The sequence below is a fragment of the Lingula anatina genome, chromosome 4, assembly GCF_051362555.1.
Source record: "Lingula anatina isolate TDL-2025a chromosome 4, LinAna3.0, whole genome shotgun sequence".
NCBI classification, from domain to species: Eukaryota; Metazoa; Brachiopoda; class Lingulata; order Lingulida; family Lingulidae; genus Lingula; species Lingula anatina.
The window spans coordinates 29,181,925-29,200,339 of record NC_141770.1 but is presented as its reverse complement, the minus strand read 5'-3'; the positions used below and the strand labels follow the sequence as shown (position 1 = coordinate 29,200,339).

General features: G+C 35.5%; 1 protein-coding gene across 2 annotated transcripts in view; it reads right to left on the bottom strand.

Annotated features, from left to right (window-relative positions):
- The window catches only part of LOC106172524 (centrosomal protein of 89 kDa), a 38,019-nt gene that overhangs the window by 8,701 nt on the left and 10,903 nt on the right, over window positions 1-18,415 (bottom strand). The window contains exons 1-10 of one of the 2 annotated variants that reach the window (XM_013553276.2): window positions 14,672-14,778; window positions 14,028-14,254; window positions 13,437-13,537; window positions 12,973-13,100; window positions 12,397-12,439; window positions 12,019-12,246; window positions 11,258-11,413; window positions 10,331-10,476; window positions 10,034-10,084; window positions 9,610-9,693 (exon numbers count right to left, since the gene is read on the bottom strand). In XM_013553276.2, coding sequence (XP_013408730.2) covers window positions 9,610-9,693; window positions 10,034-10,084; window positions 10,331-10,476; window positions 11,258-11,413; window positions 12,019-12,246; window positions 12,397-12,439; window positions 12,973-13,100; window positions 13,437-13,537; window positions 14,028-14,254; window positions 14,672-14,722 — 1,215 coding nt within the window. In that variant the 5' untranslated portion in view covers window positions 14,723-14,778. Of the gene's footprint in view, window positions 1-9,609; window positions 9,694-10,033; window positions 10,085-10,330; window positions 10,477-11,257; window positions 11,414-12,018; window positions 12,247-12,396; window positions 12,440-12,972; window positions 13,101-13,436; window positions 13,538-14,027; window positions 14,255-14,671; window positions 14,779-18,415 lie in introns of those variants that run through there. The other variant, XM_013553277.2, reaches the window with a different exon arrangement.

Genomic DNA, 18,415 nt, shown 5'->3' with positions numbered 1-18,415 from the left:
CTACCACTTCTGATGCAATAATACATTATATTTAACTGCACAGTCAACATCAAATTTTAATTTTGCACAACAGGTAACACCGACGAAAGTAAAAGCATAAGGCTTCAGGCCCATCAGAGTTCAAGTTTATACTTAGAAAGTGCCAGAATGAGAAAAATGAAATTTCACACAAAATTGCATTAAATTCAATAATAAATGATAACCCAATTGACCTGGCTTTCTAATTTGAACTGCATGCCAATCCTAAAAATCATACTCTTAAGTTAAATATAATAATAAATAACACAGTTTTCTTTTCATAATGTTTGCAGTAGCAGTGCAAAAAGATTATTGTCAATTTTGATGTAACATTACATAATAAATTATAGAATAATTATCACCAATTTTTGATTATTGACTATAAATAGCATGAACATGTAGAAAATTTGATTACCATCCGGCTTCATGTCCATGGGAGCTCCGAGTCCCACAATGAATATGCCAAAAAGATAATGAATATTTCACTAAAATGTATAACTTCCAGAAAAAGAAGCCCATTAGACTGCTTTTCCAACTCGGGCTGCATTTTAGTCCTGTGTTTCTTTTTTGAAAGTTTGACAATCATAAGTAACACAGTTTTCCCATCATGGTCATCATGGCAGATGTGGATGATTGAATCTGACAAACTGCAATGATATGAGTTTATTTCCGTCTTGGACACTTGATTACACAATACATGATAACAAGTTTACCATCATTTTTACATAATCAACTAACAATGTTGTAAAGATGCAGGAAATATCAAACAAACACTTTTACGTATCTTATTAGTTCAATAATGAGACTGTTAACATGCCTAAGAATTGAATCTGAGGAAATTTGAAAAAACAGTACAACTTCTAAAATAATGGCCCGATAACGCTGATTTTCGAACTCAACCTGCATTTTTGTAAGATTGACCACTCCTGTGAGTATAATGACAATTGGCTAAGCTGTTTTTCTTATATTGTGTTATTAATGTTGCATATATGTTGAAAAAAGTGAAAAAAACAGCATAAAAAATTAAAAGAAAATGTAAAATAAAACATAACAAAAAATACCAATAAAGCTGCTATTCAAACTTTTAATCTAGCTGTACAATTACTAACATGATATGAATAACCCTATTGAGTTTGAGAATAATAAGGCACTGTTATTCATCTTTAGCATTAATGTAAGCGTTACACAAAAATTTTTTTGTAAACTTATTTTCCATATTAAATAACATTTACCTGCATAATAATCATTGATTCCTAATTATGTGACACAGTTAAGAAAGCTAAACCGATGGGACTTTACAATGAAATCTCAATGTGTGTTTATGTAATCTCATTTAATGCCCACTTGAAAATTAATTAAGCAAATTATTTTATAACCCTGAAATAACTTGAAAATCAATTAAGCAAATTATTTTATAACCCTGAATTAACTGCCTACTATCCATATACATTTATTGCACCAAATAGCACTGTACTGCATTGCTTTCAAAACAGAAAACAATTACGATGGTTTTCCAACACAAGCTGCACTTCAGTCTTTTCAGTAAGGTTGATTATCATAAGTAACATGGTTTTCCCTTAATCGCTATCCTGGCAGCAGTGTCCAAAATAGGGTTTTCTTTAACTTTCATGCAATATAACATAATACTTAACAACATAATGACCATCAATTTTTTTATAAAAAAATAAAAGTATCATGGATATTCAGAAAATGTGATATGGAAAGGTCTCCAAGGACATGGAAGTTAGGGTCACACTTTCAAAATGCCAAAATGTTAACAAGAGATAACTGTACTGAAATGATTTTCTTTCTATTTTCAACACCTTTTTTACATAAAACCATAATCAATTAACTGTCATTTTTAAATGATCAACTAGGAAAATTGTTGACATAGGAAAAATATCAATAGAACAATTTATAATGTCCAATTAGCTCCATTTGGAGATTCTGAACATAGTGAATGATTGAATCTGACGAACTGCAATGATGAGTTCCTTTCCATTTTTGATACTTTATTACACAATGCACGATAATAGGTTTACCATCACTTTTATATAATCAACTAACAATATTGTTAAGAAGCAGAAAATGTTAAAACAACACTTTTACATATCCAATTAGTTCCGTAATGAGACTGTTAACATGCTTAAGAATTAAATCTGAAGAAAAACCACTTATATACAAAGAGGCTAATAACTTCATCAAAACTCAACTGATCAAGCTTATCAAACTTGATCTGTATACTGGTCAGATTGATCACTCCTGTGAGTTGCAAGACAAAAGGCTGATTGGTTTTCCTTAAAATGCGTTATCAGTGTTGCATGTATGCTGAATAAAGGGAAAAAAACAGCATTACTTTTGTAAAAATAGTCCAATCATGCCAATTTTCAAACTTGACCTGCATATTATAAATATTCACCAGTTCTGTAAATTTCAATCCAAAAGGAAAAACATTTTTACACTTATCATGTTATCGGTGTTATAAAAGTGCTGAAAAAATTGAAAAAAAAAAAACAAACAAAACAAACAAAAAAAAACAAAAAAAAAACAGAATAACTTTTAAAAATTGCCCGATCTTGCTGATTTTCAAACTTGACCTGCGTATTATAAATATTCATTAGTTCTGTAAGTTTCAAGCCAAATGAAAAAACAGTTTTCCACTTATTGTGTTATCAGTGCTGCATATATGCTGAAAAAAATGAAAAAACAGCATAAATTCCCTAACAATAATCGAATCATGCTGATTTTCAATCTTAAAATGCGTATTATGAATATTTATCAGTTCTGCAAGTTTCAAGCCAAAAGGTAAATTGGTTTTCCACTTATGGTGTTATCGGTGCTGCAAATATGCTGTAAAAAGTGAAAAAACAGCATAAATTCCCAAAAAATGACCCAATCATGCTGATTTTTGAACTTGACCTGTGTATTATGAATATTCATCAGTTTTGTAAGTTTCAAGCCAAAAGGTAGAATGGTTTTCCACTTATCGTGTTATCGGGGTTGCATATATGCTGAAAAAAGTGAAAAAACAGCATAAATTCCCTAAAAATGACCCGATCATGCTGATTTTCGAACTTGACCTGCGTATTATGAATATTCATCAGTTCTGTAAGTTTCAAGCCAAAAGGTAAAATGGTTTTTCACTTATCGTGTTATCGGTGCTGCCTATATGCTGAAAAAAGTGAAAAAACAGCACAAATTCCCTATAAGTGACCCGATCATGCTGATTTTCGAACTTGACCAGCATATTATGAATATTCATCAGTTTTGTAAGTTTCAAGTCAAAAGGTACAAGGCAGCAAAGCTGTCAAATGTACAGACAAAAAGCAAGAAATAACAAAACAGGCTACTGTCAATTCTGATGCAAAAGTACATTATGCTTAACTGCAAATTCAACATCAAATTTTAATTATGCTCAACAGGTAATACCAATGTAAGTGAAATGTGTAACAAGCGTAAGGCTTCAGGCCCATGGGAGTTTAAGTTCACACTTTGAAAATGCCAGAATGAGAAAAATGAAAATTTCACATAAAACTGCTTAAATTCAATAATAAATGATAACCCATTTGAGCTGGCTTCCTTATTTGAACTGCATGCCAATCCTACAAATCATACTTGTAAGTTGAAAATAATAATAAGTAACACAGTTTTCTTTTCATAATGTTTGTAGTAGCAGTGCAAAAAGATTTTTGTCAATTTTGATGTAACATTACATAATAAATTACAGAATACTTATCACCAATTTTTGATTATTGACTATAAATAGCATGGACATGTAGAAAATTTGATTACCATTTGGCTTCATGTCCATGGGAGCAGCACCCAAAATTGTGTTTTCTTCTATTTTAATGCAATATTACATAATGCTTAACAGCATAATGACCATCAGTTTTTAATAATAAAAGATCCGAATCATGGATTTTCAGAAATGTGACTAGCATGGGTCTTCAAGCCGGTGGAGATTCTTAAGTCACACCTTGAAAATGCCAATATGTGAAAAATTAAATTTTCACAAAAAACTGATTAACTGCCAAAAAAATTTACCAAATAGACTGCATTGCCCACTGAAGCTTTATTTAAGTCCCATGTTTCTTCCTGTAAGTTTAAGAACAGTAAGTGACATGGTTTTCCTTAAATGGTCATCATGGGAGCAGTGTCCAAAATAGGGGTGTCTTCAAATTTTGATGCAATATTACATAATGTTTAACAGGATAATTACCATCAATTTTTAATAATAAAATATTAGTATCATGGATATTCAGAAAATGTTCCTAGCAAAGGTCTTCAGGTCCAAGGAACTTCAAAGTCACACCTTGAAAATGCTAAAATGTAGACAAGACAGCACTGTCCTGAAATGTTTTTTTTTTTTCCATTTTTAACAATTTTTTAACATATAACAAAATTAACAATTTACTGCCATTTATATATGATCAACTAAGAAAATTGATGAGATGGGAAAAATATCAATAGAACAGTGTTTAATGTCCAATTTCCTCCATTCTGAGTTTCTGAACATAGTGAATGAATGAATCTGACAAACTGCAATGATATGAGTTTATTTCCATTTTTGAAACTCTATTATACAATACATGATAACAAGTTTACCATCATTTTTACATAATCAACTAACAATGTTGTAAAGATGCAGGAAATGTCAAACAAACACTTTTACTAATCTTATTAGTTAAATAATGAGACTGTTAACATGCCTAAGAATTGAATCTGAGGAAATGTGAAAAAACAGCATAACTTATAAAATAATGGCCCGATTATGCTGATTTTCGAACTTGACCTGCGTTTTAGTAAGATTGATTACTCCTGTGAGTTTCATGACAACAGGTCTATCGGTTTTCCTTGAAATGTGTTAACAGTGTTGCACATATGCTGAAAAGTGAAAAAACAGCATAACTACTAAAATAGTGGCCCGATCATGCCGATTTTCGAACTTGATCTGCATTTTAGTAAGATTGATAACTCCTGTGAGTTTCATGACAACAGGCCTATCGGTTTTCCTTGAAATGTGTTAACAGTGTTGCATATATGCTAAAAAGTGAAAAAACAGGATAAATTCTACAATAATGGCCCGATCATGCTGATTTTCGAACTTGACCTGCATTTTATGAATATTAGTCAGCTCTGTAAATATAAAGCCAACAAGGCAGCAAAGCTGTCAAATGTACAGACAAAAACCAGAAAATAAAAACGCAGGAAATAGGATACTGTCAATTCTGATGAACTAATGTATTATGCTTACTGTAACTGCATAGCCAACATCAAATTCTAATTCTGCATAACATTGGATTAGGATGAAAGATAAATGTGTATCAAGCATTAGACTGAGTTCCCATACCTAGATCAATCTAACAGGATCAATCCAACTCCAAGGGGTTTCTCACTAAATTGCTTTCAGCTTGAGAGTCTTAGGATTCTGGCATGCCAGTTTCAGTAGACGTGACAGACAGCTAAGCCACTTACATTGATTGCAATTTAGCGAGAATTCCCATGGAGATAGATCGATCCACAGTTAGCGTGATAGGGTCTGGAAATAGTCCCTAAGGTGTCAGGCTGATAAGAGTTAAACTTTGGAAATACCAGAATGAGGTACAGTGAAAATTACACAAAAAATTGCTTAAACTCATTAAAAAATATATATCTATACATATATATATAATTTATTTATTTTTGGGGGGGGGGCTGTATGTCAATCCTAAGAATCATTCTTGACTCCTAAGAATCATTAACTTAACAAAATACAGAAAATGTTACAAAGTAAGAGTACAGGGCTCCTGGCAGATGGGAGTGATAAGTCACAACTTGAAAATGCCAGTATAGCACTCTATAAACCTGCATTGCTTTCAAAACAGAAAACAATCACACTGGTTTTCAAACACAAGCTGCACTTCTGTCTTATGAAACTTTTCAGTAAGTTTCAGTATCGTAGGTAACATGGTTTTGCCTTAATCGCTATCCTGGCAGCAGTGTCCAAAATAGGGTTTTCTTCAACTTTCATGCAATATAACATAATACTTAACAGAATAATGACCATCAAATTTTTTATAAAAAAAAAAAATAAAAGTATCATGAATATTCAGAAAATGTGATTTGGGAAGGTCTTCAAGGCCATGGAAGTTCAGAGTCACACTTTCAAAATGCCAAAACGTAAACAAGAGATAACTGTACTGAAATGATTTTCTTTCCATTTTCAACACCTTCTTTAAAACAAAATAATCAATAAACTGTCATTTTTAAATGTTCAACTAGGAAAATTGTTGACATAGGAAAAATATCAATAGAACAATTTTCAATGTCCAATTTGCTCCATTTGCAGATGCTGAACATAGTGAACGATTAAATCTGACAAACTGCAATGATGAGTTCCTTTCCATTCATGATACTTTATTACACAATGCACAATAACAGGTTTACCGTCATTTTTATATAATCAACTAACAATATTGTTAAGAAGCAGAAAATGTCAAAACAACACTTTTACATATCTTATTAGTTCCATAGTGAGACTGTTAACATGCCTAAGAATTAAATCTGAAGAAATAACAATTATATACAAAAATACAGAAAATGCACAGCACTTCTGGTGGATGGGAGTTAAAAATCACATCTTGAAGATGCTAGTGTTTGAAAAATAATTTTAAAAAAAATTTAAATAAAACGTAAAAAATTCCAATAAAGCTGCTATTCAAACTTTTAATCTAGCTGTATTAACTTGATATTAATAACCCCACCAAGTTTGAGAAAAATAAAGCACTGTTATTCATCTATAGCATGTTGGCATAACACATTTTTTGTTGTAAATTTATTTGCAATGTTAATCACCATTTATCTGCATAATTATCACCAAATCCTAATTTTGTGACACAGTTAACAGAGCTAAACCTATGGGACTTTACAGGGAAATCTCAACGAGTGTTTTATGTAATCTCATTTAATGGCCAATTAAAAATTAATTACTAGGCAAGACTTTATAGACCTTAATTTAATTAGGGATCACCCAAGGGACAATTTCATACAGTACCATCATATAGCACAAAGGTGTTATAGGTGTTGCATACATGCTGAAAAAAGTGAAAAAAACAGCATAACTACCCTAAAAATGACCCTATCATGCTGATTTTCAAACTTGACCTGCGTATTATAAATATTCATTAGTTCTGCAAGTTTCAAGCCAAAAGGTAAAATGGTTTTCCACTTATCATCTTATCAGTGTTGCATATATGCTGAAAAAAGTGAAAAACAGCATAACTTCCTTAAAAATGACCCAATCATGCTGATTTTCAAACTTGACCTGCGTATTATGAATATTCATCAGTTCTGCAAGTTTGAAGCCATTAGGTAAAATGATTTTTCACTTATTATGTTATCAGTGTTGTATATATGCTGAAAAAAGTGAAAAACAGCATAACTTCCATAAAAAAGACCCGATCATGCTGATTTTTGAACTTGACCTGCGTATTATGAATATTCAGCAGTTCTGTAAGTTTCAAGGCAAAATGTAAAATGGTTTTCCACTTATCGTGTTATCAGTGCTGCATACATGCTGAAACAAGACAGCACTGTTCTGCAATGGGTTTACTTCTATTTTTAAAACCCTTTTTTAACATAAAACAAAATAAACAGTTTACTACCATTTGTATATGATCAACTAAGAAAATTGATGAGATGGGGAAAATATCAATAGAACAGTGTTAAATGTCCAATTTCCTCCATTCTGAGATTCTGAAGATAGTAGATGATTGAATCTGACAAACTGCAATGATATGAGTTTATTTCCATTTTTGACACTTTATAACATAATACACAATAACAAGTTTACCATCATTTTTACATAATCAACTAACAATGTTATAAAGATGCAGGAAATGTCAAACAAACACTTTTACATATCTTATTAGTTCAATAATGAGACTGTTAACATGCCTAACAATTGAATCTGAGGAAATGTGAAAAAACAGCATAACTTCTAAAATAATGGCCCGATTATGCTGATTTTCGCACTCATCCTATGTTTTAGTAAGATTGACCAGTCCTGTTAGTATAATGACAATTTCCCCATCTGTTTTTCTTATATTGTGTTATCAGTGCTGCATATATGCTGAAAAAAGTGAAAAAACAGCATAACTTCCCTTAAAATGGCCCGATCATGCTGATTTTCGAACTTGACCTGAGTATTATCAATATTCATCAATTCTGTAAGTTTCAAGCCAAAAGGTAAAACGGTTTTTCACTTATTGTGTTATCGGTGTTGCATATATGCTGAAAAAAGTGAAAAAACAGCATAACTTCCATAAAATTGACCCGATAGCTCTGATTTTCGAACTTGACCTGCGTATTATGAATATTCATCAGTTCTGTAAGTTTCAAGCCAAAAGGTAAAACGGTATTTCACTTATCGTGTTATCGGTGTTGCATATATGCTGAAAAAAGTGAAAAAACAGCGTAACTTCCCTAAAAATGAACCGATCATGCTGATTTTCGAACTTGACCTGCGGATTATGAATATTCATCAGTTTTGTAAGTTTCAAGTCCAAAAGTAAAATGGTTTTCCACTTATCGTGTTATCAGTGCTGCATATATGCTGAAAAAAGTGAAAAAACAGCATAACTTCCCTAAAAATGAACCGATAATGCTGATTTTCGAACTTGACCTGCGTATTATGAATATTCATCAGTTCTGTAAGTTTCAAGCCAAAAGCAAAAACGGTTTTCCACTTATCGTGTTATCGGTAAAAGTGCACGACGGCGACGACGGCGACGACGGCACCGACGGCGACGACGGCGACGACAACAGACGCAGATGATGGCTATATGTACAGACACATCTGTGTCTGTACATAAAAAGTAAAACTGTCTTCCACTTATGGTGTTAACGCTGAAAGTGCACGGCGACGGCGACATGATCGGCGACGGCGACGGCGACGACAGACGCAGGTGATGGCAATATGTACAGACACATCTGTGTCTGTACATAAAAATGGTTTTCCACTTATCGTGTTATCGGTGCTGCATATATGCTGAAAAAAGTGAAAAAACAGCATAAATTCCCTATAAGTGACCCGATCATGCCGATTTTCGAACTTGACCTGCGTATTATGAATATTCATCAGTTCTGTAAGTTTCAAGCCAAAAGAAAAAACAGTTTTCCACTTATCGTGTTATCGGTAAAAGTGCACGGCGACGACGGCAATGACGGCGACAGACGCAGATGACGGCTATATGTACAGACACATCTGTGTCTGTACATAAAAAGAAATCTTTATCAGTGACATGAATATGACTAAAACTTAGTACATTTTTTAATCCTTTTTTTTTTTCAAAATAAAAAATACAATATCTGCACTTAAATTCTAGAAGAGATACAACATAAACTTGTACACTTTCAAGAATCTTAAAAACCAAAAATAAGTTTTTTTATGCACTATTTTCACAAAGTAAGCAGAATAAAAAGTAATAAAAATGACACAGTGACATGCATTCTGAAATTCTGGACAGTTTGCAAAGAGACTGTAATAAGTAGATATAAACATAATAACAACTACAAACTAGAAGATGATTGCTTATATGACTTTTGAAATACCTCGAAACTTTCTATAATGTCATCTTTCTCTTTTATCTTGTCATCATATGCCAAGAAAAGTGGAGACAAGTACTTCTTGTTTATCTGAAATCAGTCAATTTTTTATACAGTAACAGTAAATAATTATGTTAATTAAATAATAAAATTTCAATGTCTATATGTCTATCTCAGTGTCCTTACAACCATAAGATTGGGGGCTGCTTAGGGTTAAAAAAAAAACACCAAGAATAAAAATCTGATTTCTGATTTGAAAAAAATCATGCCTGATTCAATGAAATCATAACACATAGATACTACCCTGTGTTTCAGAGTACAAAAGAAAGTAAACACAAAGGCTGACTGCAGATAAGTTACCAGTAACCTCAGGGTGATGGGAATAGGTATATCTAAACAGTGAGACTTGGACATAAAACTGTCAACTCACCAGCCAGGCAGGTATGGGACCTTTGGTGGGTAACCCTGAGATATCCTGACCCTGGGGGATCAAATATGAAAAGATAAAATTTTAACTTTCGAGGTGTAACTTTTAAATTGTCAATTTTTAATATTACAAAAATTATGACTATGATTGTTTTTGTTATTGCTGATGTTGTAAATATCATTAATTTCAATCAATAAGACTGTATGAGGTACTGTTAATTGCAATCAACTGCTGTTATCAGCCAGAGAGTACAGATCCACTTTACCAGTAACTAACATGTGAGATTGGGTCCCAGTGTACCTGTTTCTCCAGCTGAGGAGGCCTGTATGCTGCCTGGTAGCGACTAAGCTCTACGTTTAATCTGTGGACGGTTTCTTGTAGAGACTCAATGTCTTCCCTGAGGTCGTCTATTTGGCGCCGCAGTCGGCCATTTTCTCCTGCTCTGTCTGTGATCATGAAAGATAATTCAGATTAACAAATAACCTATTGTCTGGGAATTTCAGCAGTTTCCTTTTGTCACTAAGGGTGCTTTCCCAGAGATTTAGATCGACCTAACTCCCTGGGGGTTCATTCTAAATTGCAGTCAGCCGAGCGGGCACCATGGTTAATTACCCCCTTACAGCTTTTAGTAGGCGGGACAGACGCTTAAGCCTGCCAAGCTGACAGTAATCTAGTGAAAATCCCCACAGGGATAGATCGATCTACAAATCTATGGAAATGGGGTGTACGGCTGCATTCATAACCAAGTTGGTCCATGGACTAATAGACAGGCAGATCAAACATGGCTGACCCATTAGAAAGCTTGCTATATAATCCCATAATAGACACTGAATATATTTCCCGCAAGTCGGCCATATTTGTTCTGCAGATCTCTTAGTCCACGGATCAACTTTGATTGTGAATGCAGCCTTAGATTTGCCCTTTCCAAGACCATTGAAAACATTATCATCTATAGATTTAACAAGTTTTTTAGTTCTGTGATTCTGAATTTTACTGCCACAAGTGAAATTCACTGTCCTTTGCACCTCCATTATGAGAGTGATTAAAAAATAAACAAAAACTTAAAACATGATAACAGGTTAACATAGTATAAATCTGAGAATGGTCTTGGATATGATACACATAATTTTGAGATTAATGAAGAAGTGTCAAAACTTCCAGATAAATTATGTAACTTTGCTATAATGTTGCTTTTCAGTTCTCCAGGTTAAGAAATCCCAGACTTACTCATGTCCTCCATCTTGTGTCTCAAGACGTCCAGGGTGTTGTGCAGCTGTTGGTTCATCTCATCCAGTTCTTTGTTCCCCTGTTCAAGATTGTTCACGCGGCTCTTTAAATTACTGATCAAGTTTTCTTGCTGCTGAAGCTTCTTCTCTGCTTCTCCTAGGATAAGATAAAGAATGTGGCTTGTGTAATTTTTTCTTATACAGTTTAATCTCAGCTTCTTCTTTAAAAAAATCATGGTATTTAGTTTGTATCAAGATTACTGACAGAGACCCCATTCCCATAGACACCAACAGTCTAAGTAGATAGATCCAGCACTGGTAGGACTTTCGCTGAGTGCAATCAGCTTATCTGAATGACACAGCTCCTCTCGTTTCCAACTTACTTCTATAATCGCCAGCTTTTCTGTATGCTACTTAACACCAGAAGGAGGCGTGGCATATAGATATTATATGTAAGCATTATTGGAAATTTTGCTCAACTCTCCCCTCTCCCCACCACAGACTACACTTCCCTATAAACTCATTTCCAGTGTCTACATTTGACATAAATGAAGAACATCATTTAATAAGTGGGAATGCAGGGGCAGATTTAGGCCGTCTTCTGGGTCTTCTGGAAGACGGTCAGATTTTCAAGTTTACATTGACAGGTATCAATTTTTTTCTGTCAGAATGATGGATCAACAAAGATAATTTAGGAGACTGTCAGAAAATATTTCTGGATCTGTCCCTGGGAATGGGGAGGGGTCCCACAACTTCACCTACCTTTCTGTTGCTTAAGTAACCCCACCTCTTCCTCAGCTGCAGCTTTATTTCTCTTCTGATGTTGTAATTGCTGCAGTTGTTGTTCCATCTTTTTGATACTGTTGTTGTATTGCTGCTGCTGAAGTTGTAATTGTCTTTCCAACTCTCCTTGCTGCTCTAGAAGTCTCTTGTGTTCGTCCTGCAGAGCATTCAGCCTGGGAGAGCTCCTGAAGGGAGGTATTGGGGATTCTGAAATGAGACGTGAATTTAAATGAATACAATCATGAATGATTTTTAAAATGTTATATGAATTCAGAAAGAACAGCCATAAAGGCCAATATAGGAGTTCCAAAAATGTGATGTGAATCGAGAATAAGTAAAGTTAGTACCATATCTTACCTGTAGGCTTTAGGCTATCTTTGGCTGTAACTGCTTCTGGAAACTTATTAAGGAATATTGTTTGAAAAATATATAACAACAAATATTTTCAAAATATTATTTTTTTAAAAATGTACAACATAGCTTCTGTGATTCTATTTATAAAATATACTTAAAGGCAAATAAAAAACAAAAAGAACAACTGTTATGAGAATACTCCATTCAAGATGGAAAATGTTTAACAAATGCCAAGAATAATCTAATATGGCTACACAAAATGTGAAATTATTTAAGTTTTATGATTTCTAGTCCAATTATTCATAGCAATCAATAAATTTTTATTTTTTTTATTTCATTTTGGGTAAATTGTCCAGCTGCATGGTGAAAAGAAATTAATTTATGCCTTAGAATATTGTTTTACCCTGTTTAATTCATTTGCAGTCTTGATTTTCAGTAGCAAGAAAAAAGTTGAAAAGGATGGCACAGTGGTCTTATGACCTCACAGGTTTAGGGGCCACTTAAAGTGAAAAACGAACAAGAAAAAAAAACATGTCTGCAAAAAACCATTGCTATTCTCCCAGTACAAAGATCACTCACCTCTCTCCTTGGCGAGACTTCCGGCGATTGCTGTCCTAAATCAGAGCTCACATCTGTCAGTTCACTGTCGCTGATACTCATTGTCTTACGCTTTCCTTTCTTTACTGGCTGAGAATAGATAGGTGGCGCTGCAAATATGAAAACAACCAGCCAACATGGTTAAAGAATTCACTGTTTCTAATGCCAAAGACAGTAAGTAATTTCAAAACAGGTTTTTCAAACTATGGGTCCATTCCCAAAGCAAGTATTGTTTTACAAAGATTAACCCAACTCCAGGCTAAATCGCTGAATGCAATCACATTAAAATGCTTCTTAATCTTATTGACATCGAGTAGAAAACAGAAAAGCTGGTGATTATACCAGTGAAAAAGCTGAAGCACTACGAAAGGAGGACAATACAAACACTCAGCCTGATATGTAACATTGTCCAGCTGTATCTGAAGAAGAGGTTTGCCCCAACTGACCTATGTCTACTGTGACATGTGACTGTGGGGGTGTGTCAAGTTTGTCCCTCTGGGGGTCACTTGGCCCTGGGGTGCTGTGGTAGAAGTCCACTGAGGAATACCTGAAGTTGGCAAAATTCAGTAATTTAACTCAATTTTAATTGGTTGAGATGAAATGAAAACAACTGTTGTCATTAAATTACTAACTTATGTTTTAAGTCGAAATTTTCCCTTTTTCCTGCAATGTGTCAGTCCATACTTACATGATGCTAACAAAATGACACATCCTAACTATGATAAAAATTTTGTTTATCTTTTGGTTTTATTAGGGGTCAGCAATTGAACATTTAAGTTCACGGGGTTTCATGCTAAATTGCTATCAACTTAAGCGGCTGTCACACCTACCAAATCAACTAGAGGACTCAGGGTAATTTACTTTCCTGCACTCTAGCCCTCCCGTAGTTAATTACCCCCTAACAGCTTTAGTAGGCATGACAGACTATTAGGCCACTTAAGTTGATAGCTCTTTAGTGAGAATCCCCTTGGAGATAGATCGATCCAAATTTTGTACGATAGCATCTGGGAATGGTGTCTAAGTAACCCTTCACCTACCCTGGTTCTCCTAGTTGGTCGTAGTCATACAGACTAGTGTCTGGGTCTGAGACACCCTGCTCACTGGACGGGGGACGCGGGGTGCCAAACAGCTGTCCAAGGAGACTGGAGTTCAAGATGGCCGAGGCCAGGCCAGTTTTCAGGTTGGCTGGGGTTTCTGCTGGAGGGGGAGTACGAGGCACAGCGGTGAACATTGCAGAGGGGAGCAAGGCTGCTGCTATGGACGGCTGAAGAGGAAATATATATAATTCAATTCTCTACAAGACTTATAATCAAATTAATAGTTATTTTAAGATAAGTATTATAGCTTCACATTTTGCAATGAAATACCCACCCACCCTTCCACTCCTCAATTACAGCAGTGCTTCAGTCCCATTACGTCTTAATTATCAGTACAGGTACATTTCCTATGAAATACAGGATCAATATTATTACTTAACGCACTGCAATGCGCATTATAAATGCTATGCCATTAAATTAATAATGATATACTTTGCGCTGCACAAAGTTGACAGACACCCAAGAGATCGCAACTGGAATATTTGATTGAAACGAGGGAAAACGAAGGCATGCTGTAAATATAAAACAACTGATTAGTATGCAAAAGGTTTATAATTCATAAATTACAGGTGCCCCACTATTACCATTTCCCCCGTCTGGCCTTTCTTTTTCTTTTCTTTCTTTTTCCCTGCCATTCTTTCCCCGGTATTCAAACGATGACAACAAACTCAGTGCGCATGCGTCAACTCCATATCGAGGCAGGGAATTCCCTGTGCCGCATGTGGTCAAGTTTATCTCCTGATCTGTGTCACATGTCCGTGGTTTAACTGTGTAGTTGCGGAACCAGGACAATCGAGACAATAAGAGGGGGGACGGCCTTTGATGTTAATCGACCATTTTTGCTCCTCCCCTGTCCACTTCAAAGACAGCATTATAAAACCGCGCAGTACATACATATTATACCTAGGCCCTACATGTAGGCCTACGTAGGCCTATATATGTAGGCCCTACATTGTTCGTTGGCCGGCCGGTTACTAACCAAAGCGCATTTCTACAATTAAAATAGTTGAAAAACATGATAGCCTATTTAATTTTTTTTATTTATCTGCTTATCTACGTATTACTATTCTATTTTATTTATCTACCCAGTATTTTATCAGTTATTGTTTTCACTAATATTTCATTTTTGTCACCTTAATTGCTTCTTTTTACCTTGGACATAATAACGAACGTAAAGTATTATGTCCAAGTTTTTACAGCATGTTGAAAAGTGAAAGGACGGTTTAAATGATAAAAAGGCATAAAAACACTGTGCTCATGTATGCCTGTGACCACAACAAGAAAGAGACGGATTGCCTCGTCTCTTCTAGAACATCATGAGATACAAATTAATTTAACTGATTGATCAGTCGGGTGCCAAGAATATTTAAAACAGTGGCGGTGGCAGTGGCTCACTCTGCACGTGTACGGGGCTCTTGACGTCTTTTTGGCTTTTTATAAATTAATACCATATAGCGCCCTGTACTTTCTTCCCCGGAACTGTAAGCCCTAGCTGCCTCACGGTTTCAATTAAACAGAAATTATCTTAAAATCTTAAAATAATAACGAACAAAAATTACGGGCACGGTTCGTATTGTTTTCTGTCTGGCATGATGAAGAAGATCCCTACACAATAAAACCTCCTGAACCTACTGATATACAGCCGCGTTAGAAAAGGTCCCAAAGTTGTAATTTTAATTTAATATCTAGTAGGCCAACAAAGCTGCTACAGTATAACCTTTCCCAATTCAGACTTTGAATACTATAACACGCCTCAATTTAAAGTTCCTGGCGCGGATAGTTCCTTACGAAATGTACAGAAAGATATGGTGTTTTAATTAAATGACTAGCCAGACATTTAGGGCTAATCGTTTTGAAATTAAAATAAGAAATGGTATAAAATCTAAGGGCATGGACGGATCAAGCAGTGATTCGTAAGTCGAGGTAAATTTGACTGGCGAAAAGTCCCGGATAGAATAGGCCTACCTGTAAAACTTGTTACTAACTTTTAACAAATTGAATGGAAAAATGCGGTCAAACCTTTAGGGTTCAAATTCTGTAAGAGTTATTATTAGTATAATTATTAGGAGGCTACACAGGTTCTTAAATCATTAAGAGCTCGGCTCAGACGCGCACTTCCCCTTTTGCTACTAATTTAGGTCTAATTCCAAGTTACGTTTTGCATTTCTAAAGGTTTGTGACTTCAGAGTCATGTACCCGTGATTTATTTTTCTCGTGGAGCTAGCCTATATATTAAAATAAAACCGGAAACCTAAAATTAAAACGTCATTTAAATTTATTCAGAAGTGCCATTAGATGGCTTTGGCACATGTAACGTACTCAGGGGCGGATCCAGGATTATTTGAAGGAGGGGGTGGGGTCAACGAATGCGAAGCCGCCCCCCCCCCCCCCCCCCCCCCCCCCCCCCTTGGCGTTGGGTTTCGGGTCCCGAAAAATTTTGGTATTTTAGAGGGCGAACGGTGCCATTTTTGGTACTGCTTAAAACTATGATCCAGCTAGTCAAAATTCTAATTTCAAGAGGGGACCATTGGTGTGCTTTTTTTTTCAGAAATCGAAGGGGGGGGGGGGGTCAGGACAATAGGAGTTTTCGTGGTCGACATGGCGTCGCTCAAGAAGTTATAACGAGAAGGCCTTCTCTTTATAACTTCTTGCGTCGCTTAAGCCCTGGATGGCGTCCTTTCTGCCTCCCGTAGACGGTAAAATAAAAAAAATTACGTGCTGACAACTGGTCGATCATTGGCATTCATTTTGCAACCAAAACGATGCTTGTGCCTCCTTTTTACGACCACAGCGATGCCAGTCTCATGGTCACACAAAGGATGCGGGAAGGACGCCGTCCAGTTTAAGGGGGTGTTAAGATACCTTCGTTTTTCACGTGGTGATATTAATTCACTCTAAATTTTGAAAGAATCCAAAGAATGTCAAATGCTTTGACCTTAAGGGTAAGGATATCCCCTAGGCAACCAGAGATAACGACTTGACTGACTCCTTTAGAACCCTGCACGGCAGCCAGCCTTAAGTAAATATTTACCTTGAGGTTAGCGGCTGATGCAATGGAGAAAGAAATTAATTACTTCTCCATTACTCATGACATTCAGGAGACACCTACATTTTAATGCGATTATTTCTATAAGCGTTGTTTCTTCGCATTCTCGTATTTCGCTGAGATAACACTATTTCACGGTAATAAAGAGAGATCTAATTTTAATATCAATTATTTAAAAACTAAAAACGGATGTTCACACCAAGAACCGCGTATTCCTTCACACCTCTGCTCGACCCCCTCCACCCATCCGCCAATACGGATATAAACCGACATTGACTGGTGCTGCGAAAGCTAACCACACAGTAATGCAGGAAGTGAAATGATTCATGTAGACCTAGGATTATATTATATTATATTATATTATATTATATTATATTATATTATACAACAGGGTTATTGCAATATAAGGCACGTTTAACTTTCAAAATAGCACAAGCTAGATGTACTTTGAGTGACAGGTGCTCTCGACGCAAAAATTTAATTCATGCATTAGCACTCTTATTTTCGGTTTGTTATACATTATGCTATTTGCGCTAAATATAGGCATGTCAGAAGCCATAATTAAATACAGGAATGCTAACGCATATGAGACTTCGAACTCCTACTAGTAGTACGTAGTAAGGCCTATAGGTACTTGCACTGGGTACGTATGTTGTCGGTTCACTTCAAATAAACCCGCGTAGCAAGACCGTGGAAACGGTGTCTGTAAGCAAGGAATTGTAGATCAAGAATTATCTAATTTCTTGCTGTACGTAAGTGACCACAATGTTCTTGTTTGCTTATACGGGTTATTCATCCATAGTTTAAATAGGCAGATATTTGCGCTGTATGGTATGTGGTCTCTGTTTGTTGTTTATTTATTCTGCTCCACAGCGGACCCTGGGGGGAAAGCCAGGTCACAGCGGGCATTACCCCCCCCCCCTTACCCCAAGTTACGGAGATATCCCCATGGGCCATCCCCCCTAGCTTCTCCCTTCCGAAAACCAGTATAACAAGCGAAACCAACAAAACTAAGCACATTTCACTCCCTCTGTCCTACATAGGAAAAATAAACAGTTAATCTTGTTGACCGTTGCTATATACATTTGCTTTGCTCAACTATTTTTTTCCGTGTGGTCTGAATTCTTCGGACATTAAAAAAGAGGGGGGGGGTGAACGTGGCACTACACATATGCTTATTTTCATAATTTCATCATCTACTCACAAATTTGTTTCTGAGTCACGTGCAAAAAAGAAAAAAAAAAAGGATCGCTCTGCATCGCCGTCCATTTGATTGGTTTAT